At 35.7% G+C, this 27,717-nt stretch overlaps 1 protein-coding gene across 5 annotated transcripts in view; it reads right to left on the minus strand.

Moving 5' to 3' along the window:
* Lnpk (lunapark, ER junction formation factor) overlaps window positions 1-27,717 on the minus strand; it is a 58,627-nt gene that overhangs the window by 22,688 nt on the left and 8,222 nt on the right. For all 5 annotated transcript variants that reach the window (XM_021155620.2, XM_021155619.2, XM_021155622.2 and 2 more), the window contains exons 3-8: window positions 27,449-27,490; window positions 25,507-25,694; window positions 12,399-12,457; window positions 8,484-8,524; window positions 5,496-5,579; window positions 5,360-5,411 (exon numbers count right to left, since the gene is read on the minus strand). In XM_021155620.2, coding sequence (XP_021011279.1) covers window positions 5,360-5,411; window positions 5,496-5,579; window positions 8,484-8,524; window positions 12,399-12,457; window positions 25,507-25,694; window positions 27,449-27,490 — 466 coding nt within the window. The remainder of the gene's footprint in view (window positions 1-5,359; window positions 5,412-5,495; window positions 5,580-8,483; window positions 8,525-12,398; window positions 12,458-25,506; window positions 25,695-27,448; window positions 27,491-27,717) is intronic.

Here is a 27,717-nt window from a genome sequence, read left to right on the forward strand (position 1 = left end):
AGGCAGAGGCAGGTGGATTTCTGAGTTCAAGGCCAGCCTGGTCTACAAAGTGAGTTCCAGGATGGCCAGGGCTATACAATACAGAGAAAAAAACCCTGTCTGGAAAAAAGAAAAGAAAAAGAAAAAGAAAAAGAAAAAAGAAAAGTAATCTCTAAGGCTAAGATACTGTGATTAGCACTATGAAAGAGATTCTGGATTGCCCACAATGGGAAGCAAAACCACAATATACTACTATACATAATGTCATAAGCATAGAACTAACAAAGTATACTAGAGTCTAAGACAACTGGGATTGATTCAACTCAGTGATACAATATAGACAAGATTTGAGGTGCTTGAGATGAATACTGAAAAACACATGGAGACAGAAATGTTTCTGCTATCTATATTAAGATATATATGGCAGGTTTAAATAAAGCCTTATAAATAAAAAACCAAGTAAACAAACAAACAAAGCCCTAAATCTGCCTCCCCCCAAACAAGGTGGAAGGTATCTATGTGCTTTTCTCTTGAATCTATATTCTGTGACTGTAGGCATTTGCTACTCATCAACCTTTATTTAACTCTACCAATACTAATTTACTGTCTACCTCTTTATTACATTCGGAACAAAGAGGCTGTCCTTTTTGTTTACTATTGTATCCCCATCAGCAGACAGACATTCAGTAAACATTTGTTGAAAGAGAAATAGATATTAGTACATGTGCTGGACAGATTTATGTCTACTTGATTCAAACTGAACTCATTTTAAAGGGAACCTCAACGGAGAAAAATGCCTCCATAAGATCAAGCTGTAGGCAAACCTATAGGGCATATTTTTTTCATAATTGGTTACTGATGGAGAAGGGCCCAGCCCATTGTGGGTGGTGCTACACCTGGGCTGGTGGTCTTGAGTTCTATAAGAAAGCAATCTGAGCAAGCCATAATGGGCAAACCAATAAAACATCACCCCTCCATGGCCTCTGCATCAGTTTCTGCCTCCAGGCTCTGGCCCTGTTTGAGTTCCTGTTCTAACTTTGATGAACAGTGATATGGAAGTGTAAGCCAAATAAACATAAACACTTTCCTTCTCAACTTGCTTTTGGTTATGGTGTTTTATCATAACTAAGACAGTACATTAGAATTAAATATAACCCTGTACTTCAAGATCTTGAAAATTAAAAAGGTTAGTCCTTAGAAAAATTTAGTACTGTATAATCAAACTCTTGAAAGAAATTTCATTTTTCACCATTTTCAAACACACATTTCTACATGATATAGAGAGTTTATAGAAATGTGAATGGTGGCAAATTTCATTTTACAATTCCATCCAAGCTTTATTGCTTTTTAATATGAGACAAAAATCTTTCCATCTTCTAGTCCATGATAATACAAGCATCTAAGCAGCAAATAGTTCTATTTAATATGTATACACACAGATCCCTACTTTTTTACTTTTTATGCTATTCCTTCATATCAAAAAGATCAGACAATAAAAATTCCTTACCAAAAAATATTAGGGGAAGATCCTTCAAGGTATCAAAGAAAGAAAGAAAGAAAGAAAGAAAGAAAGAAAGAAAGAAAGAAAGAAACAAAGATAGGTCGGTCGATCCAGAAACCATTTCAGTTAAAGAAGTCTAAGAAGTCTAAGGAGAAAAGACAACTAAACATAGCATAAAACTCAAATGGGATCATAGACTAGAAAAGGGTAATGTATCGTATAGCTATAAGCATACCTTCTTGCTGTGGTAGCAGAAGAAACTTAGACAAGAACAAACAGAACTCTACACTGCCTTTGCCATTTATCTATAAATCAAAACTGTTCTTTAAAAAAAGACATATACTTGAGACTGAAAGAGAATCTCAGAGAAGATGGACTAATAATCCAGTAAGTGTATTTCTTTTAACATAAGGCAAATCAAACAATACTATCCTCAAAATTGGTAATCACTAAGCACAGATATCTATTATACACACATCAGTTACAGCTCAGCAATTGCAAGAGAGCTAGCAAAATAAAGACACTTAATGTAGGATCCTTTTGGAGAGTAGATCTTTTCAAGGGTCAAAGATGAATGCTATATATGTATTCAGTACTTGTGCTCACTATCAACTAAAAGGAAAAGAAGGGATGGGGAGAGAAAGGGAAGGCTAGCATGCAGTGCAGCAAAATTAAAGACTTCAAACTAACAGAAACTCAGAACTAACAAACATAAAATCAACAACTACGTGACTACGCCACCTATAAAAACCACAGGAAGCTACGATGGGGCAGGAGAACTGACAAGTTACAGACTAGTCTGGGCTACAGAGCAAAACCCTGTCTCAAATAAACAAAAAGGTAGGAAACTGAAAGATATTAAATAAGACTAAACAATATAACAAGTATAATTCCCAAAAAGTAGAATAAAATTATAACATAATTTAGAACTTTTTAAATGTAAGAAAAAATCCAAAATAGTAATTATATGCTGAGAATAAGATAGTCTAGAATATACCCAAAAGAAATACTACATTTTAAGTTCTAAATTTTTTGAAGGGGGTGGAACTGGGAAAACAGTAGAGCAGTAAAATGTGTGTTGCTCAAGTTCAATCCCCAGGACCCACAAAATGAAAACACAGGCGTGGAGTCCCAGTGCTGGGAAGACAGGATCTCTGGAGCTTGTTAGCCACCAACCTAGCCCACTCGGAGAGGCTGAGAGACCCTTCTCTGAACCCAAGGTAAATGGCACCTGAAGAATATGACAGCATGAGTGTCCTTTGGTCTCCACATGCACGCACAGCTGCACACACAACAGCATCCCCCCTACACATAGACAACAGCATCCCCCTACACATACACAGTTATTAATTTTTTAAGGTTAAAAAATGATACACTGATGTCTTTATTCACTAAGGTATCTGCCTATTAAGCATTCAGTACATTTTAATGTCTTTATTAATCTGAGGTGAAGGAATTTGCATGCCATGGTGCACGTGTGGCAGTCAGAGGACAACTAGCAGGAGTCATCTCTCTCTCCAACGTCCGGATGCCAGGGATGGAACTTAGGACACATGCTTGGCAGCAAGTGCTTTACCCACTGCCTCCTCTGGCCTGTGTACTCCTTCAATGTGTGTACTCAAATGACTGATCATATTAGAATTAAATATGAATTCTCTCTAAGACTATCAACAAGCAGCACAAGTATCCAAAGCAAATGAAAATATCAGCAATTTTTCTATAATTATGATTTGGTGTCAGAAGAAAATTTTCATCTGGTTCTTCAAAGTGTCTAAGTAACACTTAAATTCTCAAAATAGGCCTGGTGAGATGGCTCAGCAGGTAAGAGCACTGACTGCTCTTCGGAAGGTCCTGAGTTCAAATCCCAGCAACCACATGGTGGCTCAGAACCACTCGTAATGAGACTTGACACCCTCTTTTGGTGTGTCTGACATCAGCTACAGTGTACTTGTGTATAATAATAAATAAATCTTTTTTTAAAATTCTCAAAATAACTTATTTTAACTAAATGATAAAATACCTAAGAAAGTTTTTTAAAGTAATAACCCCAGCTTCCTATAAGTACCACATTAAAAAACATATTGGCCAGCAGTATTACTTATTCAAAAGATTTCTTAACACACTATTAAATGATTCCTACAGTCAAGCTAATTAGCCATATCCATTATACCAGTTCTTCTGTATGTGGAGAGAACACATAAAACCCAGTCTTTCTAAGTTTCAAGTACACAATACAGCATTGCTAACTCTAGTCACCATACTGTACATTAGCTGTCCAGGCATCTTATTCACCTTTATAACTACAATTCTGTGTCCTTTGACCAATACCTCCCTATTGCTCTCCTAAACCTTATATCTTGGGAAACAATTTCACACTCTGCTTCTATAAATTTATTATCTTTTAAGAATTAGTACTATATACACAAAATTGTTTGGGACTGGAGAAATGGCTCAGTGGTTAAGAGCACTGTCTTATCTTCCAGAGGTCCTGAGTTCAATTCCCAGTAAACATATGATGGCTCACAACCATCTGTAATGGGATCTGAAGCCCTCTTCTGGCATGCAGGTGTACATGTAAGTAGAACATAAATAAATTTTTTTAAATGCTTCACATATATCAAAAGTTCTTCTATGATTGCTTAACAGATGTATAAACTATACTGATTATGAAATAGGAATTTCACAAGAAACCTACACACGCATATATATGCATGTGTGTGTGTGTGTATGTGTGTGTGTGTGTGTATTACTTTAATGGTATATGAACTTTTACCAAAAGAGCAATAAAAAAAAGAAAAGAAAAGAAAAATAGAACAAGTTAATATTTCTCTAACCCAAAATCCTAGTTATAAAGTCCAAGAGAGTAAATTCGTCTCACTCAGCAATATCAATTAGAAAACGTAAAACTGTGACTCATTTAATCTGCACAGTCCTTGTGGATATTTAGAAAAGATTACCTTCTCAAAGCTATAAATGCTAGTGTAACTTTAAATCAGCCTTTGCAAGAGTGAGAACTGCAGTTTTCTATGTATTTGATATTCTTCAAGGCCACAAAACCTAAAAAAACTTACCAGATTCTAGTGAAAACAAAAATACAAAAATTAAAAGCTAATGCAAACTCAAAATATCTTCCACATCTACTTTAGGAGATATTTTATGTCAGCATTTAAAGTGACTTCTAGAGGCAGATGAAGTAACTCCCTAGATGAAGGCACTTCCTTCCTAAGTCTGAGAGCCTGCGTTCAATCCCTGTGACCCACATCAAAGGAGAAGGACTGAGTCAACTCCACAGAGCTGTCCTCTGACATGAAAGCCTTGGTACATGAAACACACAATAATAATAAATTAAAATAAAATGACTTGAAAATTTACATAATACTTAATATGATGGCGATGATTGTATGGTGTGTAATACAACTTCAAAAATTTGCTGTTATATGAAATTCAGTTTTCTTTTTTTCTCATTTTTAAATTATTTTACTTTTTTATTAAGTAAATGTGTTCTTTTAGAAAAAAATTTAGCCTTCGCAAAAACCTTCATTCTCCAGAAGGAAATCATAAAAACGAAGATATTAATAAGATATTTCAAAGATTATTATTTACAAGGTAAAATCTTGTAAAATATAGGTGAAAATACTTACATTTTCAGATGAAAACCAACTATATATTTTAATCTCTTATTCAATATTCTAACTCATCAACATATTCCCAGAAAACAAAAACAAAATAAAATTAGTGTTATCTACCCTGAGTAATATGTCAGATTACCAGAAGTACATTAACATAGAAGCATTTAACTTTAACACACACACTTGTAAACTCACTTGGGTAAATACGGATCTTTCCAACAGCAGCAGCAGTTTCTACAAAGTTATTTACCTTGTCCTGGCTTTGCAGTTACAGCTGCTCCAGCAGATGGCGGCTCAAACTCCTGTCAATTACAATAATGTTTAAATTATACAGTATCCTATTACAAGGATAAGTTGTAAGGGAAAAATAGTGTTATCAGTTTTACCTTTGCTTTCTTTGAGTCTGGATCAAACCTTTCAAGAATTAACTTAGCTGTCTTATAAGTTTCTTTTTCCATGACTTCTTCAAGCTGCAAACAAAAATTTCCATTAATTGTTAAATTTTGAAACATATACTATTAATTTTTTATAAATTTTATTCAAAAGGTATTAAAGTATCAATCTTAGAATTAAGAAAGATAAAGTCACTCCCTCCTTTTTGTACTTATATCTAGCAAATGTATCTAAATCGAAAGATTTTCCTGCAATCAAATAATAAAAATCTAAGCTTTTAAAATAGTGTCTAACTTCTAATATGTTACTTGCAATTTAACAGCTTTACTGCAAGGAAATACCAAATATCACTAATTGTTTACATATAATGAGGAGAATAATTACATGCACCAACTTCAATAATGTAATGTGCAAAAATCTATCAGCCATCATTATTGGAAGTTATTAGACATGACAAGCAAATGACAGGCAATTCCTCAGATTTATTTCCTCACAGCACTTAATGCTATTAATTTAAGAAGGTCGTTAGCCAAGAGCTTTACAAAATAAAATCTCTGTGCCAATTAACTGCTGTCAGCATCGATTTTAGATTATTTATTAGCAGAAGCAATTAGCTTGCTGCAAACATGGTGAAAACTCTAGCTGAGGGAACAGCCATGGAATTTGCTCAAGTGACTCAAAAACAAACCTCTCCATCCTCTTTTCTTACTTAGATTCAAACATCTTTAGAAGAAGAAGAAAAACCAATCACAGAATTTAAGTCAAGTTTTTACTAAGTTCCATGCTCACGCTAGAGACTGTAATTAAAAGCTTCATTGTTATAGCACTTTATAAGCCTAATATAGGGGTGCAATTTTAAAAGTAAGTAATCATTAGTAAATAGTTCAATAGTTATGGTCCAATATCAGAAAAAGTAAAACTTTAGTACAAGACAGTCAGCTATGACAAATAATTAGTGTGCAATATAAAATGCTTTTGGAAAAATTGGAACCTGACCCTTTCCTTCTTGGTGACCAATAACCACTTATATTTGTTATATGTCCTATTCATTCCAAGACACTTATCTTAATAAGCAGCCCACATCACATTTACTTAGTTAAAGCATAGTTTTAAAAGAAATGCCTTGCCACAATTATAGTTAATAGACTGCCCATTAAACATAAAAATTTAAGTCCTTAGAGGAATGATTTATAAATCTCAATTTAGTAAAACAAAAATATTTTACTAGTTATTTCAAAGTTATAATAAATTCTCAAGATGAACAATTTTCTTATGTAAAATTTATTTGGGGCTAGTGAAAAAATAGGAATGGGGGTAAAGAAAGATATCATGAAATACATCCCCAAATCAACATCATGAAATATTAAATAATTGAGTCTCTCACTAGACTTTTAGACCTATATTATCCAACAGAACTCTCAGTAATGACAGAAATTCTTCTACATCGGCACAGTAAAGTTACTAAGATGAATATGGTAAATAAACACTTAAAATGTTGCTTTGTGACCTAGAAATTAAGTTTACAGTTCTATTTCACTATAAATAATGAAAATGTAAATAGTCAAATGTGGCAAGTAGCTACTGATTCGATCAGCATAACTACAGATAAAATCTATTGCTAGGTTTATGATTGGCATAATAAGAAAATTAAGTCAGTCTCCGAAAAACATTGTAGATTTTCTCCTATTATGTGATTCCTAAATTTGGCACACACACAAAACCATGTATACATGACAAGAAGAGAAAGTGGAACTGTCTATGGGAACGAAGGGAAGTAATGGAAGCAAGGACCATAGGGAGTATGAGATGGAACGTGCTCAACATATAATATATACTTGTACAAAGTGATCCTATGGAGCATAATAAATATAATGAATATATGTAGGCAAAGGTTTTAAAAGATAAAAAGGTTTAAATTTTTTTAAAAATTAGATACAACTATAGTCTTTAACAGAAAACTCAAAGTCCAAATGCTATTTCAACAACTCTATTCCTAGCAGGCCAGTAAACCATCACCTGTGTGTCTGTGCTCATTTACTTATCTTAAATAAGATTACATTTTAAACACTAATAAATCCAGTCCCATTCTCCTTTATGTTTTTCAATTTTATCTAAAATTATTTTCATACAATATGCACCTCTGTCATGAGATACTGTGCCACCACAGGCAAGTGACCAAGGGCCAGAAACCAAAACCAAGGGCTAAAACCTCGAAAGCCAGAAACCAAAGTAAGTTGTCCTCAGTTTAAGTTGATTACCCTGTCACATCAACAGAAAACTGCCCATATATACTTGATCAAATTTCATTTTATGAGTTTCTACTTAATATCATACTATCAGCAACTACGACCATTTCCATACTTTAATACTAAGAAAATATGTAAAATCACTAAGACAAACACCAAGATCAATTCACTTGTTACAAACTTTAGATGCCAACCTCACACTAATCTCTCTCCCTCCCATGTCTCGTCCGTGGGGCTCTAACATAATCTAGGCTCTAACCCTCCATGCCTCATTCAGTTCTCCAATGTGAATTATTTACTTGCTTCTTGACTTCCAATTAACATAAATTCTCAGAATTCAAAAATCCACACACCTAAACTACTTTTTCCTGTATATTAACTTAAAAAAATCATAATTTAATTTCAACATTAAAATACTGTCAAAAAGGGTTCCTTGGAGAATCACTAAGGTATAATATATAAGTATTAATTACCCTTTTCTTTCCCTTTTTTTTCTTTCTTTTTTTTTTGATTTTATATATATGATGAGTACATTATTGCTCTTTTCAGACACACCAGAAGAGGGCATCAGATCCCATTACAGATGGTTGTGAGCCACCATGTGGTTGCTGGGAATTAAACTCAGGACCTCTGGAAGAGCAGTCAGTGCTCTTAACCACTGAGCCATCTCTCCAGCCCAATTACCCAATTCTTAACTGATTCATATAAATTAACTTTAAATAAAATTTAACTTACTATCTTTTTCTTCTGGGATTTTAAATCATCCAATGCTTCATCTAGAAAACAAGATTTAAATCAAATATTAAAATGTCTAGATATAAGAATCATCATAAATATTATATGTGAAGCAAACACCAAAAAATGTTCAGAATTTCTCTAAATTTATCCCATATGTAGAGATAAAAGTTATCTTTATGTTTACCCATACATCTCATATTCTTCCTGTATTATACATTTCAAGATTCAGAAAAAATTTAAATGGACTTTATATAAACATAATTCTTAATATTTTTTTTAGAATCAATACTTTTTTTTTCTTTGAACATTTCATCCTCATTAATTTACAAATACCAAACCTCCTTATATATACTAGTAATAAAAATATTCTTTGTTTATAAGAAGTATATTGCTTATTTTAATAGACTTTTGAAAATCTTTATTATACTTGAGAAGAGACTTCCAAAGTAACATCAGTAGCTTTTCAAACTTAAGGATTTCTAAAATGTACATACTTATTTAAGTTAGCAGAATGGAACATGAACAATCATTTCAAAGGATATCCGTTAAACCAGATATGGTGCTGCACATTTAATCCCGGGAAGAATCATAGACAGAAAGATTCCTGTGATTTCAAGTCCAACCTAATCTATATAACAATTACTAGATGTCAGGGCTACAGGCTGAAATTCTGTCCCCCAAAATAATTTTTTAGATAAAAATAAATAATATGAGAGAAAAAGAAAAAAGGAAGGGTTAGAGGGATGGCTCGGAGATTAAGGGCACTTGTTGCTCTTGCACAGAACTCAGCTTCAATTCCCAGCACCCACATGATGGCTTCCCACCATCCTTTATCGCAGTTCCAGGGAATCTGATACCCTCTTCTGATCTCCACAGGCACCAGATATTCATGGTGCACATACATATATGAAGGCAAAACACATATTAAATAATTCCTTAACAAAAAAAGATCCTTTTACAAATATATTGTTTCTATTTCTTTCCTGTAGAAATACTTAATTAGCAAAAACAAGAAGTAACTCCTGCAAGTTGTTATCTCGCCTCCACATGTGCACTGGACCAGAGTTTGGTTCCCAGCACCTGTATTGGGCACAACACAACCATTTGTAACTCAAGGTCCAGAGATCCAATGCCCTCTTCTAACCTTCACAGACATCTGTACATACATGTGATATATAAACACATGCAGGCACATACATACATACATGCATAATAAAGCTGTTTTAAGTGAAAAAAGTGTATTCAAATAGTGTTTGTTAGAAATTAAGCACGTAATTATATTTAAACATAATAGGCTCTACCAAATAAGTAGAGAAAGGCAAAGTGTGAAAGTGTCTGAAAATAAGTAGTTATTTGTGCTAAAGCACATATCCTAAACTGGACAGAAGTGAGATTATATGCAAGGAGCATACATACTTAAAAGGCCATCTATTCATAAAACCTTACTTATATACTGAAGCAAAATATCTTTAAATCAAGTAGTACTTATAAAACTACTAGAAATTTGATATTTTATATTAATATTTTATTCATGTCTAAGTATGATAATGTATTATATTTGTATTTTTATTTCTCTAAAATACACCTCAAAATAATAGGCAGTGAAGAAGGTGAAGGCAAAATAAAATTAAGAGAGACCATGAGTTGATAACTATTTAAGTCAATCATAGGTACACAAGAGTTCGCTAGACTTCACTTTTGTACAGTGAAAATAAAAAGAAACATACCATATAGAAAGTTCATTTAAGATAAACTTAATGATATCTCATTAAGTATATATCTCATTGAACACAGAGCAGTCGAGCTAGTGCATAGCTAGAGCCTTCACCCCTGGTGACACTAGCGTACATGGCACTAGAGGTCCTTTGCACACTACAGAGAAAGGCAAACACCAACCCAGCTACAAACCCTATGCACTACAGTGGTGACTTCTCAGCATGACATGCTAGTGCAATCATAACACAAAAGTTATAGGAGTAACCAACCACTCTGGCTTTAAGGCCTTTCCATGCCTGACACTGCTCAGGTGGCCAAAATCCTGAGAAGAGACAGGCATGGACCTAGGGAGAACTAACTACTACTGTCTGCTAAAGCAGCAGGACTCAGTCTTTGAGGGTCAAATGACCTTTCACAGGCATTGTTCAAGACCATCTGTATATCCAATACTTGTATTATAGTTCATAACAGTAGCAAATGATAGTTATGGTTGGGGGTCAACACAACATGAGAAACTATATTAAGGAGTCACACAGAATAAGGAAGGTTGAGAACCACTGAGCTGTAGAAACAGAGCGATAAAATAACTCCTAATGACATTCTGCTATACCCATAGATCAATACCTCCCTCAACCATCAGAGAAACTTTCTCTTGTAGTAGATGAGAACCACAGATGCACAACTGGACAATGTGGAAGAGTGAGAGACTTCAGAACAGTCCGTCCTAAATGAAATGTCTTCCTCAGACCTCTTCTCTCAGGACTTAGGGAGAAATGTGGCAGGGGCAGCAGAAAGATTATTAGAGCCAAGGAAACAATGTCTTCTAAACAGGACAGGTTCACATATCACCTCAGAGGCTTGCAGCAGCATGGACGACCAAGCTTGCACAGATTAAAGGCATACATGAAAGGCAGATGTGAATACAATCTCCCTGCCCCTATCCAAAAAACTGTCTCCAAATGACATCTTCTTGCAAAGGAAATGAGTTTTCTCCAGTGGAGTGTCACTGAATAGGACCCACGCCCCACAGGAGATAGCCAACACAAAAAGAACTTAGAGGCATTTTTGCAGACTTTTTGGCTCTCATTGCTTTGGTTGAACTATTTCTTTTTTGTCTTACTGGTCTTTTGCTTCTATATTATGATTTGTGGTTTTTGAGTGGGTTTTGTATTTTTTTATATATATATATATATATATATATCTGGGTATGTGTGAGTTTCTTGTGATTTTTCTTTGTTTAGCTTTTTTTATTGTTTTATTTTAACCAGTTTTTTTTTTTTTTTCTAAAGAGAGAAAGTATGGAGCTGGGCAGGGAGTATCTGGGAGGAGTTGAGGGAGGACAAACAGTGGTCAGAATATATTGCCTAAAACAATTTTTAATTAATAAGTTTCTTTAAGTTGTTTGTTTGTTTGTTTTTAAACACAGGGTTTTTCTGAATAGCCCTGGCTGTCCTAGAACTCACTCTGTACACCAAGCAGGCCTCAAACTCATGGAGATCCACCTGCCTCTGCCTCCTGAGTGCCGGGATTAAAGGTACCACCACCCAGCAAGATACTTTTTAAGACCTGAAAAAATCTTTACAACTTGCACATATATAAAACATATATAGAAACAGATTTTTGTATTTGTATATTTCAACTAAAACCAAGCTAAAGGGCTGTGACGTTAATGAGAGTAATACAGTTAAAAGAAAAAGCTAGAGAGATGGCTTGGTGGTTAAAAGCACTTTCTGCTCTTGAAGAGGACCCAGGTTTAATTCCCAGCACCCACACTGCCACTCATAACCATCTGTAACTCTAGTTACAGATCCAAGGGATCCACTGACCTCACCTAGACTCCATAGGTACCAGGAACACACATGCAAGTAGAACCCACATGTACATAAAATAAAATGAATAAAAAGAACAAGTATGTATGTACTATATTTTACTTTGTACCAATGTTGTCCACAAAGATTAATTTAACAAATACAATTTGCTTTTATTTAAAAATGTTTTATATAAAAAAAACTAAATAAGAATTGACACATACAGACAGAACCTTCTTACACTCATCACCTTTGTTATGTTGTACAGCAAACAATCTGATACACCACACTATCTCAAACCATTTCATAATTGGCTTAAAAAATAGCACACAGTAAGATGAGTTTGTTTGTTTCCTTAATATAGATTTATAAAAATATTTAAACTTACTATTTCTCTCTGTTCTCTTGGAAAAGAAGAAAATAAGCACAGTTCTTAATGTCCAGATGCTAGAAAGGAAGCAAAATTCAAAACAAAATCCATCATTACAAGAGATAAATCAGAATCTACAGGCAAAAATAAACAGTTTCAATTAGAGTTAGACGTTTCTCTGTACGTATCAAAAATCAAAACCTGACTGTTTTGTTAAGAATACCAGAGGATCACTGACATTTCAATAGCTGAGTTCTCAACCTGAATCCCAGGGGCCTCCTGGAACTATAGAATTCATTTCTCTAGAGAAACCATTGCTTCTGCCAATTTCCAAAGGGTCTATAAACCCCCAAAGCATTAAGAACAGTACTATAGAATGCTTTATTAATTCTATTATATTGTATTTATGTGTATGTGCATTTGTATGTACATATGTGTGGGGATGCTCAAAGAGGCCAGAAGATGTGCAACTCCCTGCAGCTGAAGTTAGAGTTGGAAACCTACCGACATGGATGCTGGGAACTGAACTCAAGCTCTCTGAAAGAGCAGCACAAGCTCTTAACCACTGAGCCATCTCTCCAACCCCAAGAATGCTTTCTAATATCAGTTCCAAAAACTGTTTCCTATCTGTTCCCTTGTGTTAACAGGCAAGCATGCTTTGCTTTTCCAAACAAGAGTATTATTACACAATCCCTACCATTTAACATTGAAGAGATCTTCTTTATTCAATAGAATAAGTTATCTGGAGAAAGAATTTCAGAGGCGGAACAAAGCCTTACTGTCAAATAAATACTTGATAAATAAAATTTAGCTAATAAATAACTCCTTTTAAAATGTTATGGTAATAACTTTTTAGACTTTGCACTACTAAATATATCCAATAATATTAAAAGAATTAAGAGAAACTAAGAAAACAATCCTATCACAAGGTTGTCAAGGTCATCTCTACAATAAATCCAGGCAACCATAGGCCAGCCACATGGCTCTGCTTGTCAAAGAACTGTGAAAACCTGACAACTTGACACCAAACACCAGAACCCACATATAATCAACCCACAGAACTGCCCACTGTCCTTCATAAGTATATCATGGCATGTCTGCCACCACACACAAACACACACACACACACACAGGCACGCACACACAAACACATGAAAAGATTAAAAATTGATCATAACAGGCAATTAAATTGAGTCAATAATAATAATAAAATCGCCCAAATCAAAGAGACTCAGATGGATTTACTAATAAATTCTATTTGACTTTTAAAAAACTAACACCAATGCTTCTTAGACTACTACATCATATAGAGTGGGAAATAACACTACCAGTTTTTTTATGAAGGCAGTATTATCTTGATACAAAAAGCAGAAAACAAGAAAATTATAGGCCATAGTCTCCCTAAAGACCACAGAAATATAAAAATTACACAAAATATTTAAAATACAATTCAAGAAAGTATCAAAAAGATCATCTGCTATGCCATGCTGATTTTGTTCCATAAATGTAGGGATAGTGCAAGAACATATACAATCAATGTATAGTGCACCACATTAATGAACTCTAAGACAGAAATCATGTGATCTCAATAAACACAGGAAGAGATTTTTAACAAAATCTAATAACCTTTCATGGAAAATTTTAAAAATCTAAGGAAAGTAGTAATATAAAATAATAAAGCTATATAAAACAAACCTATAGCCAACACTATACTAAGTGGGAAAACACTCAAAGCATTACCTAAAATCAAGAGCAAGAAAAGTTGTCTACTCTGATATAATCGAGTACTGTTTAAAGCCACCTACAGTACTAAGACAAGATAAAGAAACACAAGATACAAATAGGAAAGGAAAAGGCCAAAGTATCTTTATTTGTATTTGATAGAACTTTACACATAAGAGACCCTAAAAACTCCCCCAATAAACTGATAAAAATTCTCAAAGAAGCAGGATACAAAATTAACATTTAAATAGCAGCCTTCCTAGGAAGGGAGTTGACAAACAATTGGGAAAACAATCCCATTTACAATTGCTTCAAGAAAAAAATTAAATACTTAGAATAAACCTAGCCACAGAAATATAAGACCTCTACAATGAAAACTTTGTAAAACTGAAGAAATTTAAGACACTAAAAGACATGCTATCTCCCAGACCCACACTCATGGACTAGAAGAATTAAGACTGTGAGAATGACTATATTACCAAAAGCAGTCTACAGACTCATTCAATGCAATCCCTACCAAAATTCCAACATCATTCCTCACAAAAATGTGTATGTGTGTGCCTGCGTGCATACATGTGCACTGTGTGTACACGCATGCATGCACAGTTACTGGAGGTATCTCCTACCTAATTCCAAGTTATACTACGGAGCTATAGTAATAAAAATATCACTGAACGGGCACCAAAAAAAAAAAAAGCACATAAATCAATGTAATAGAGAAGACCCAGATATAAACTCACAGTGACAACCACCTGACTTGACAAAGATGACAAAAATATACAGCCTTTTTAGCAAATGACACTAGAAAAACTCAACATTCTCAAGTTAGAATGGAAACTAGATAATTATTTCTCATATTGTACAAAAAAAAAAAAAAATGAAACCAACAACACAAGCTGAGAGGTGGCTTAATAGCTAACAGCACTGGCTGCTCTGTCAGGAGAAAAGGAGCTCCAATCCCAGCGCCATCAGTCGTGCCTCCTCACAGACAGAGCTCAGATTTGGGTCCCTCTCCTTGTCTTTCTCTCTTGGATCAGTGACTTTGAAAGTCAATGAGCCTGTGAGAAACACCTAATGAAGGGCTGAAACTTGCTAAGCAATGTGCAAGACTGAAAGCAGATTTGAAAAGATTACCAAAAAATGCCTAAAACTATTCCAATGTCCTCATTGTATTTAGGTTCAGAATCTACTTTGAAAGTGCCAAAACAACCAGCTCTGGCATGATTTATATAACTGCAGCAAGAAAAATAAATCCACACATAAGCATAGATTTACAAGATATGGCCTAATAAAAAGACAAAGATCTCCAGGAAACAAGCAAACAAATATAAAAACAGAATGAAGTCGAGCTAAGGCAAAAATAAATGAAGTAAGCCAGAAACTGGATGGTGGCAGGCATAAACTCTGCAATGACTTTATCTGCTATGACTGCAGACACAATCAGACCTTTAGATGACTGCAGCCCAAGCCAACAGCTTACTGTAATTTATATAAGAACAAAGGACTCTGAAACAGTCACCCATCTAAGCTGCTCCCAACATTTCTTGTCCTTCAGCAACTGTAAGGGACTTATTAAGCAACTAAATTCTGGGGCAGTTTGCTACATAGCTATAGATAATTCATACACACCCCTAAATTGTTATAATGTAGTTTTATGATAGGAAAACACCAAATAACTAACACTAGATTCCAACATGATTCTTACAGCAGCTACCTAAGCAGCTATTAAGCATTGTCTTTTTCAAGGGAAGAGAGATAAGGAGAAAAGTTAAACACCACTTATTCGCAGTGAATCCCCAGAAAACAGTCCCCTCTTATTTACAAGAAATATGCCCCCCAAAATCCCACAACCCCTCCCCCCCAGTGATACCTGAAACACAGATGGACTGAATCCTTTGCATCATTACCTTACTAATGTACTATTGTTGTGACACTTTAATACAGTTCCTCATGTTTTGGTGACCCACAATCACAAAATTACTTTGTTGCTACTTCATAAATGTAATTTTGCTGTTGTGAATCATAATATAAATATCTGATATTCAGGATATCTGAGTGCAACACCAAAAGGAATTGTGACCCACAGGTTGAGAACTACTGTACAGATGGTTTTTCTTAGATGCCATAGAGCATTGCTACCCTGACCAGCGTTAACTTGGCCTCCTTGATGCTTTCTTTGCTGTACTACTCTTGTGTTTTGGGCTCATTATTAGAGTAAACATTAGGGTTAGCTAAAACACTGTGCTATCTTGGACAATCGATCTGATAACTAAGAGACTGACAGGTCACACATTATAGTATAGATCCACTGAACAAGGGCATGGCTGATGATCTGGGCAGGGCAGTGTGGTATAAATGTCATCACGTTACTCAGACCAGCAAATTTAAGTTGTGCCTTTTTTATGTATAGAATATTCCATTTAGTTGTTTTCAGATTGTGGTTAGCCGTAGACAACTGAAACCATAGAAAGCAAAATCATAGATAAGAGTAACAGCTGTACTCTGAGAGAGATTTAGAAGGGAAAAAAAAAGTAGAGAGGAAATGAAACCAGAAAGGGATTGCAGAGAAGGTAAAGATGGAAAAACAGATTTCTCTTAAATGAGTATATACTTTTTAAATAGTATACATAACTTTTAAAATGTAACTATAAAAATTGGGATATATTCTCCTCAAACCAAACCTGCCCCCATTTCTGGACAGTCAATCCTTTCAGTTTTTATCAGAACTACTCCTGAGGAAAATCAGCTAACAAACAATACTTCTTGTGTCCACTTTCCAAGATTTACAAAGGCCTTGCTCTTAAAAATGTTCTGTTGCCATTCTTCATGCATACACAAGTTCTTATTCTAGGGCTAAGTTAAAGGAAATTATTTTGTATTTTATTATAGAATTTAGAAACATAATTACAGTAATTCAGGGATCTATGCTCTACTTATCCCATCTAAGGCTTTCCTCTCCTAATAATTCAATGAAATTTATGAAAAAACAGACATGGTTTTGAAAGTGTGTGTGTGTGTGTGTGTGTGTGTGTGTGTGTAAAAGGGCTAATAAGAGCACATTCTCCATTCTCACCCAATTCCAGCCTAAGAAATCATTCAAACAAGATAAGAATAAAACTGTAATCGCCTTTTCTGGTAAGAATGGAGTTGCAACTATAAAACCCGAACTTCAGAATAGTCACAGAGAGGCCAGCAGGATAAACCTTCCCAAGTGTACAGTCTACAGCTCGTGTCAGCAAAATGATAAGAAACATAACTAAAGAAAAGGAAGAGATAAAAAAAAATAAATTATTCAAAAGTGCTCTATTTCTAAAGAGCAGTCAGTATTTCTATGACAGGGAAGGAGAAAAGGGATTCTGACCCATGAGAAAATACAGTTGCCTAACTTCACTGGCTGGGAAAGGATAAAATTTCACACGAAAATCTAGATAATAAAGAAAATTCCAGTCAATCTAGAACACATTCCATTAATCCCAAATAAGTCTCGCACAAATAACTGGCACAAAAATAAACATATGGTAAGTCTTTTTTTTTTTATTAAAAAAACTTCTTTTTAAAGTACATTATATTTCAAAACTAAACCTACCTCCTATCAGGAAAGTGCACTAAACTGAAAACTAGAAACTCAATGGGAGACTGCCATACTATATCATAACATAAAACCTAATCATTAATTTAAGCTGACTTTGAAACTGTTTCTGACTGAAAATAATGAAAAGAGACAGACCAGGGACAAATAAAATAGAAGGTGCATATGTTAACACCACAAAAAAAAAAAAAAAAAAAAAAAAAAAAAAAAGACAACTAGAGAAAGAGAACTTACCTTTTTAATTTTATTACCACAGATTAGTTGTATAAAATAATGGGTTTCAATATAACATTTCCTTACATATGGACACACTGTACTTTAAGAAGATCTATTAAAATCATTTTTAAAGGTACAGCTCCTTTCTAATAAATCAGCCACTAGGCAGTATCTGGGGTTAAAGAGACTTCAACCAACACCTCAGCCCTATACAAAAATCAATTAAAAATACATTACAAACTTAAGTGTAAAGTGTTTCTTTTAAAAGGCTTAGAAAGAAAGACACAGAAGGAAGCTTTGGGGCATATAACTAAGCAAGACGTTTTTATACTTGCCAAGTAAAACAAGATCCATAAAAAGAAAAATGACAAATAGAATCTCATCACAAGAAAAAATTAACATTCTGTTATAGGACCCTTAAATGGCTCAGTGGGGAAAGGCACTTGCCATCAAGCCTAAGGACTGGAATACAGTCTCCAGGACCCCACATGATAGAAGGAGAGATCAAGTCCTTCAAGTTGTCCTCTGATCTCTACACCTGGGTGTTTACGTGGAGGAAAGAGAGAGAGGGAAGGGGGAGGGAGAGAGAGATGGAGGGAGGGTATAGTAGGCTGGCTGACTGAACTTATTTTAAAAGGCTGTGTTTGCCAGTCTTCTAACTAAACTCAGGAAATATCCAGTAGCTAAGAAGAATGAAATTTGTATGTAGTTGTTTGAACAAAATGGTCTCCATAAGTTCATATATTTGAATACTTGGTCCCCAGTTGGTAGAACTGTTTGGAAGGGACTAGGAGGTGTGGTCTTATGTGTCAGTGGAGGGAGCTCTGAGGTTTCAACAAGCCCAGTCATTTCCACTGTGCCCTCTCTGCCCTGTGGTTGTTTTCTCTTACCCACTGTTCCAGCACCATGCATGCCTGCCTGCCTGCCTACCCACTACCATGTTCCCCCTGCCATGATCATCATGGACTCTAACCTTGGGAACCATAAGCACCAAATTAAGTTCTTTCTAAATTACCTTGGTCATAGTGTTTTGTCACCTCAATAGAAAAGTAACTAAGATCAAAGTATTCTTAACAGCTTCCAATTAAAGTAAGGCTATAAAAAAAGAAACAGGAACATGAGCACCTTTCTCAATTCCCTTGCTTAAATTTCTTCCCCAGAGTCCCACTGTAAGAGAAAACAATTAAAAAAAGATCTTAATTTAAAAACAAACAAACAAACAAAAACACCATGGAGGAAACCCATGGTAACTCCTCTGGGAATATCAATTTTTATAGTAACTAATTTCTGAAATTATAGAGAATAAAATGTCTAAAGAAAAAAGAAAGTGAAGGAGAGAAGGAAGGAAGGAGAGAAGGAAGGAAGGAGAGAAGGAAGGAAGGAAGGAAGGAAGGAAGGAAGGAAGGAAGGAAGGAAGGAAGGAAGGAAGACATAAGACTGCTTATAAATGATATAATAGGCTGGAAGTATAACTAAGTGGAAGAGTGCTTGTCTAGCATGCATGGCGCACACCTCACACACACACACACACATAAAGGAGTTCACTGTAAAATGAACCAACCAGAACTGAATGCAGTTCAGCTGTAAATTATTTACCTAGCATGCATGAGGCCTTGAGTTGATCTTAAACACCACATAAAATTGAAGGGGGAGGAGAGGACACTCACATACATGATGTATATGTGTGATACAGGCCTTTAATCCAGCCACTTAGGAAGCTGAAGTAGAAAAATCAAAAGTTCCAGGATTTGTCCAAGCTACAGGATGACTTCAAGGCCAGCCTGATTCACTCAGCAAGACCCTGTCTCAAAATAAAAACTAAAAAGAAAGGGTTGGGGATGTAACTCAGAGATAGAATGATTGCCTAACACACACAGAACAACTGGAAAAAAAAGTGTGTGTGTGTGTGTGCGTGTGCGTGTGCATGTGTGTCTATGTAGCCAACTCTGGCAGGCATGTGGTACACTCCTATATTCCTGTCACTCAAGAGGATTACTACTTAGAGGTCCCATGGACTCAGACACTATTTCAAAGAAAAAAAAAAAAAAACAATTCCTAAAGCAATGCATATCTGTCAACATAATATGGTTACAAAAGTCTAAGTATACCCAGACCTTCCCTCCCTGTGACAAAGCCTAATGATGTCTATGAACTAAATGTTCCATTTTGATTATAATTTAGTGGGGCTAGAGGATGGTAGAGTACTTGCCTAGCATATGTGAAAAAGCCCAGGGAGTTTGAGTCTTAGTACTAGGGGGTTGAGGGGTGAAAATCAACCTTTGATCCCAGTGCTTAGAAGGCAGAGGCAAGAGGATCTTTGTGCATCAGAAGCCAGCCTTGCCTCAGAGAGTGAATTCCAGAACAGCCAGGGTTACACAGAGAAACCTTGTCTCAAAAATCAAAAAAGAAGATGAAGATGAAGAGAAAGGAAAAAGGAAGTGAAGGATGGAGGGAGGGAAGAAGAGGGTAGAAAAGAAAGAGACAAAGAATACCTAAGACTGCTTATAAATGATACAATAGGCCTGAGGTGTGACTAAGCAGGAAGAGTTCTTGTCTAGCATGCACAGGCACTGGGTTAAATCACTACATACACACACTCAAATGCTTCATGGGCAGGGACGACTATGGGGCAGTGAGCCGTGCACAGTCAAACCTGGAACCCTGGTGACCTTAAGAGAAGATGACTCATTGGGCCGAGGCTCTTACCATAGATCACGATAGAACAAATTCATTCCCCAGAACCCACATGGTAGAAGAAGTCACTTGACCCAAAACACACACACACACACACACACACACACAATTTGAGTGTTCTAGTTTCCTCTGTACAGCTGATAAAACACTAACCAAAAGTAACAGAAGACAGGACTGCTTTACTTAGTTTATACGTCACATATCACAATCCATCATTGAGTGAAGTCAGGGCACGAACTCAAACAAGAACTCGAAGAAGGTAGGAAGCATGGAGGAACTACTGGCTTGCTCCTAACCTAACACGTAGCAGCCTTCTTATACAGTCCAGAACCACCTGCCTAAGGAAGATACCCCAACAGTGGGCTGGGCCCTTTTAATCAATTAGCAAACAAGATGATCCCCCAGAGGGTAATCCATAGGCCAATCGATCCAGACAATCCTTCAAATGAGACTTCTCAGATGACTCTGGGCTATGCCAAATTGATAATTAAATACACTTGGAACATGTAATACAGTTTTTCTAACTCTAAAAAATGATTCAGGCTAAGAGAACAGCTCAGTAGAAAACATTTAATACTTGACCACTGTATTCCCAATGTCACAAATAATAAAGCCAGGCAATGGTGGCACACACTTTAATCCCAACACTTGGGAGGTAGAGGCAGGCGGATTTCTGAGTTCGAGGCCAGCCTGGTCTACAAAGTGAGTTCCAGGACAGCCAGGGCTACACAGAGAAACCCTGTCTCAAAAAATAAAATAATAATAATAAGTGATTTATTTGTCTCAAAAGTAATTCTTGTGACTTAGTAACAGATCCAGCAAAGCACAATTTGGGGCAACAATTAGAATTAGCAGAGTTCTAATGAGAGATTTATAAATTACACTTTAAATTCAGAAAATCAAACTGCTATATCGAATTGAATGTAAAGTTCGAGTATTTTTCCTACTTTTATTAAAATATTTAAATCAATCAAGTATCTCATACTTTTAATCTTATTTTCTCCCTACATTTTATGAAAAATAGAAAGGAAGCAATGTAAAAGAGCTCAGCATTATAAAATCATTTCTACTTTGGAATTTTAAAAAAAACCAAAATATTTCTTTAAGAAAGGGAAATAAAGATGTTAAGAGAGAGGCTGGCAGCACAGCTCAGAGGCAGCGCTCTTGCCTAGCATATAAGTAAGGAGGCTCAAGGCCAACAACCAGAAACTAACTGCAATGTTAGACGTGAGTTAACTTCAGGTCTCACAGAGCACACACATAAACGTGTTCACTCTACACATGCAAAGTTGATTATGAGTTTTGGAGTTCAAATTTGGAAATATGTCCTGCACTAAAGATTAAACCAAAACCTGACCTAGCACTCTTGACACTTTTTATATATCCCATTTCTTCCTGTCAGATCCTACCAGTTTTAACTTTCAGAATATTTCTAAGTTATCTATTCATATCTAATGTTACTGGGCAGACCAATTTACCTTTATCTTTAGATTACATTTATTAAGCCAAGCAATGGTGGTGCAAGCCTTTAATCCCAGCAACCAGGAAGCAGAAACAAGCAGATCTCTGTAGGTTTAAGGTCAGCCTGGTGTACACTGTGAGTCTCAGGCCAACCACTGTACATAGTGAAACCCAGTCTCAAAAATGAAATCAAGCAAGACCTTATAGAGCAGCTTCCTAGATATTTTACTTTTGTCTCCATAAAACAGCATATATGTGACCCTCTTGATATAATTTCTATCTTGTTATTCTTCCACTATAGAAGCTTCTTCCCACTTCACCTACTGTGAAATTCATACTCCCAAGCTTGATTTTCCATAACCTCACTTCACAGCATTTATCTCTCCATCACACATTACAAATATGCCTGTCATCTATGCCCCTCAAAAACTATATACTCAAATTCTCGGTCTACACATTTTCTATTTTCTAGTTTTAGAAGCAAATCCTTCAACTCCTAGACCTTGTTTTTAACAATATAAAGTATACACAGATGTTTAAAAAAAATTAAAACATTACCAGAAAACATATAGAATAAAAGAACTACTTAAAATCATTCCATTAGAAAGAATTACCACTAATATTTTTTAAATAATCCTTTATATAGAACTTTCTAGGTATATGTGCCACTATATGCTCCATATAGTCTTCATAAACTTCAACTTTTTCTGTACTTGTTCCTCACACTTAATGCTCAATTCAAATACCACTTCCTAAAAAGAGGCCTTCCAGGACCCTTGTAAAGAAACCTATTTTAAATCACATCACTTGATATCCTTTATTGCACACATTTCTCTCCAATTAACTGTATGTCTTTGTTAACTTATCTCTATTTCTATCTGCCCAATCACAGAGGAATTCAAGTTACAGGGAGCAGAATCTTACCACTACTTTTCACATCACTGTGATCTGGATCACTACTGAACACATTGCAGATGCCTAATACTTAATAATTAAAGAGATGATGGCTTTGGTAACCGTGTGAACGGTGTGGGGGGGTGTGTGTGGGTGTGTGTAGGTGTGGGTGTGGTACTAGGAGCCAAAACCAGAGCCTCACATATACTAGCAAATGTTCTACTAATATGCTATAGCCCCTAGACCTTTTGTATTTTCTATTTTTGACACAGGTGCTCAGTAGGCTGCATAGCCTAAATCAATTCCCCTACAGTCCAGGCAGGTCTTAATCTTGTGATCCTTCTGCCTCGGTTTTCCAAGTAGCTGGGATTACAGGCCTGACTTTTAGCTATTGAATTTTCTCTAAACCTCATACTCATATTTAGCCATCCATTTGACAGTTCCAGTAGGAAAATACAGTGGTTCACCAAACCTCCTCCCGCTTGTTATTCACTATGTTGATGAATGATAATGCCCTCAACCAAATATTCCAAACTATAAACCTGAATTTTATCCTTGAAGTGATTCCTCCTCTTCACCCCATATCCAATTACCAAGCCTCTCAATTCTACTTCCTAAACCTCCAATCCATCAATTTCACTCAATCCATCTGCTCCTCTCCCACCCACCAAATACAAAGCATTCATCATTTCCCTTATCAACTACAATATCCTTCCAGCTTCCTACTCCAGATCCACTCTTACTTCCTTCTAATTTATTAGAAGCTACACTCTCAGTGGCTAAAATAACGCCATGGTTAATCTTGTCAATTTGGCTAGATTCAGAATCACTCAGGAAACAGACATCCAGACATGTATAAGAGGCTTAACTAAATGTAGACAGACCCACACTCTGGGCTGGGTCCCAGACTTAATGAAAAGGTAAACACAAGTGTAGCAACAGCATTCGCCTTACTCTGTATCCCAACTGCAAATGCAATGTGATGACACTCCTACAGTCACAGCTACCACTGTTCTTGCCACCATGTCAGACATACTTTATACATAATCCATTCTGCAAGTCTCAAATTCAGACATCAATTCTTCAGAAGTCTGTAGTAAACAATTCCATTGAGATCCTTCCTCTTAGTGCAGCCTTTGGTTATATAATCAATCACACAGTAATCTAGGCTCTTGCGCGCGTCCGACTCGACCAGCAAGAACTACGCTGCAACAGGATCCTTCTGCAGGATCCTTCTGCGCGTTTATTGGGAGAGCTTGATTGCAGAGGCGAAAAGACCCTCAGCCCAGCCCTGGTGCTGCTTTATATAGGCCAAGGAGAGGCGTGTCTCACACCCGGATTGTGTTGTGTTTGGTTGATGCTTACAACCTCATTTGCATTCCTACATCTGATTGGTTACTTTCTCTCTTATCTGATTGGTTACTTTCTCTCTTATCTGATTGGTTACTTTCTCTCTCTTCTGATTGGTCAATTTCTCTCTCTTCTGATTGGTCAATTTTGGTCAATTCTCAAAACCTCATCTTGGCAAAAAACTTTCCTGCCTATGTATGCGTGGTGGCCAGCAGAAGCCTGTGCCACTTTGCAACGGCACATGTGGCTTCCCACACTAGGCAACTGTTGTGAAGGACTGTGCAGCTATGATCAAAGTTACTGATTTTAAAGTGGGAGATTATCATAGATTACTCAGGTATATCAAGAGCATCAGAAGTTGACCAACAGCCTAGATCTATAGATCCTCCCTCCTGAGATTCTGAATAGACCACTGTCTCATCCCTAGAGACTCCAGTCTATGAGATTCTAAGCAAAGACCCAGTTAAGCTGCCTGAATTTCAAACTTCAGAGCTCTGATATAATGAATGAGTGTTGCTTTAAGCTGCTTCAGACCAACTAAAAACTTACAATCAAGACTCTTTCTAGACCCCCAACACTAAGCCTGAGTTGGGGCCCCTGTTCTCATAGCATTTTGCATTTCTGTGATAACATTAATCATATTTATTACTTTACACATAGCCTAAGATCTATAGCCAAAGATTTTTCAATTTTGTTCACAATACACAAATATAACCCAATGTCTACACAACTGTTATCCATATAAATGTTTGCTAATTAAATGAAAAACCTGTTCCCCAAAATTTTCAGTTGAGATATACCTCCTATAAAATACCAGACTATGAAGTACTTAAGGAAGAAATTATTGATTCTAACAATAATTAAAGAGAGGAGTTTGGGTGAAAGATACACATTTAGAGTCATCTGAATACTTACTATTTCAGTTTTACAAGCCTCTGCCACTCAATACCTCCCCTGCTCCATGCCCAATCCCTACAGGAATCATGGCCATCTATCAGAAAACTATACATTACTAGTAACAATGGTGATATCCTCAGGTATACCTTTGGGTTATAAAGTAGAAATTATCCTACAATTTAAAAAAAATAATTATCAAACTGCAAAAATGAATTTATTCAACCTGAGACATTAATATTTTATAATAAAAAAATTAAAATTATCTGGTCAAAAAAGAAAAAGATCAACAAAAATAATACTTACATCAAAGGAAAAGCAAAAAATGGGAGTGTCATGACAAGTCTTGCTGTAAACTCATCAGGAAGATACCACAAGTACACAATTAAACAGGTAAACAGGTAAAGAATTGAAGAATAGATAATTAATCTTCCAACCCATAATTTTTGCAATCTCTGATTTTTTTCTCTAAATTCTTCCAATGCTTGAATTTCCTGTTAAGAGAAAAGTATTCCATATTGTGAAGTCTCATAAATTATTTAAAAATTAAAATTGAAAGAATTAACATGACAGAAAGATTGTATAAGATTCCTAAAATTCAATGTAATTCAATGCCCTAACATTTTAAAGCAAACATATGGAATAGTAAACTAAAAGTGAAGTTAAAAACTAAATAAGTCTACAATTACTTTTTAAACTGAAATATTAAATACTATTTTCTTAAAGATTTTTTTTTATATATGTGAGTACACTGTAGCTGTCTTCAGACACACCAGAAGAGGGCATCAGATCCCATTACAGATGGTTGTAAGCCACCATGTGGTTGCTGGGAATTGAACTCAGGACCTCTGGAAGAACAGTCAGTGCTCTTAACCTCTGAGCCATCTCTCCAGCCCCTAAATACTATTTTTAATCTATCTGTTTATCACTCTATTGCCAAAGACTAGAGAAATGAAATTGGCATCAGCAAATATTTATGGAGTCAAGAAAATAAAACTTCTCCACATACGGCCTTTAAAAATCTGACAAAAATAAAAAGAATAAAAATAGTTGGGCTAAGTATGGTGGCCTATATCTTTAATTCTGGCACATAGAGGCAGAAGCGGGCAGATTTCTCCAAGTCTAAGACCAGCCTGATATAAATAGACAGTTTTCAGCCAGAAGACAGAATATGGTGAGGCTATCTCAAAACAAAACAAAACAGTGATTGAAATTACATCATTTCACAGTGTAGTCACTACTTCCAATATCCTGAAGGACAAAACATTATAAATAAGAAAAAAATTTAAAGCTATATAATTGTTGCACAGTAGCCTGCAATCTTTATTAAACTACCTGTTACATTGATTTACACCATGTTAGCTCTAATTGCATTCTAACGGGTTCTATTACTACTTGATACAGGCTTCTTAAGTCACTAAAAGACTTCAGATTTNTTTTTTTTTTTTTTTTTTTTTTTCAGCTCATAGTTCTCAGGACTCCTCTGTATTAGTGGTTGTTAACCTGTGGGTCACTACAACCCCTTTGGGGGAGTCACATATCAAATGTTCTATATATCAGATATAGATTATATACACTATAATTCATAATAGCTAAATTGCAGTTATGAAGTAGCAACAAAATAATTTGATATTGTTGGGCTCTTGGGGTCCTGCTTGGGTTCTAATAATAAAGACAGGGAGACATCTGTAAGTATAAGGCTGTTTGCTGGGGAAGTCCCTCAGCTTGTCCATCAGACTTCATCCAACTTCTCTCCACATGGCTCTCCCCCTGTTCAGGTTCTTTCTCTCCTGCCCAGCTCCAGCTGCCAGTTCATTATGCAAAAAGACTCACTCTTTACTCCTTGAGTCTGAACCAATCAGCAGCAGGACAACACCTGACCCATCTCTCTGTCTCGCCCCCTTGGCACTGAAGACAAGGTGACCTCGTCCATGGCAGTTTGCCATTTCTTTTGGAGCAGGTAAGAGAGCAACAAACATTTACTTTACTTATTCTGCTAGCCTGGCACCAGAGGCACAGACATTAACAACTGAGAATACAGATACAACTTCATAGCCAGTTGACAAAGTACATTGGTGTCACCACACATGGGGAACTGTAGTAAAGGGTCACAGCATTAGGAAGGCTGAGAAGCACTGTTCTATATCATCTTTAGGTTCTCATATCTCTTTTCCAATATAAAATTACTAAAGTAATATTTAATTAACATCTAAAATACATTAAAGTACTTTAGAGCCAAAGAACATACCTTATCTATATTTTCTAGAACTTCTACTGTTGAAGGTTTTGCCTGTTTTAGAGACAGAATAAGACCTGGCATTAAAAGTTGTTGCAACAAACATTTTGTTAAAAACACACTTATGTAGTCATTAAGGACCATTTTAATTCTCAACTAGGTTTCTCAATGTTACCAAGCTATCTGTCTATCTGTTCATAACTATAATTGAAAAACTATAATTACCAAACTATGTAAGATTCTTGAAATAACTTTCTCTGAAACTTTCGACTTTGATAGCT

This window comes from Mus caroli, chromosome 2 (assembly GCF_900094665.2).
Source record: "Mus caroli chromosome 2, CAROLI_EIJ_v1.1, whole genome shotgun sequence".
Taxonomy (NCBI): Eukaryota; Metazoa; Chordata; class Mammalia; order Rodentia; family Muridae; genus Mus; species Mus caroli.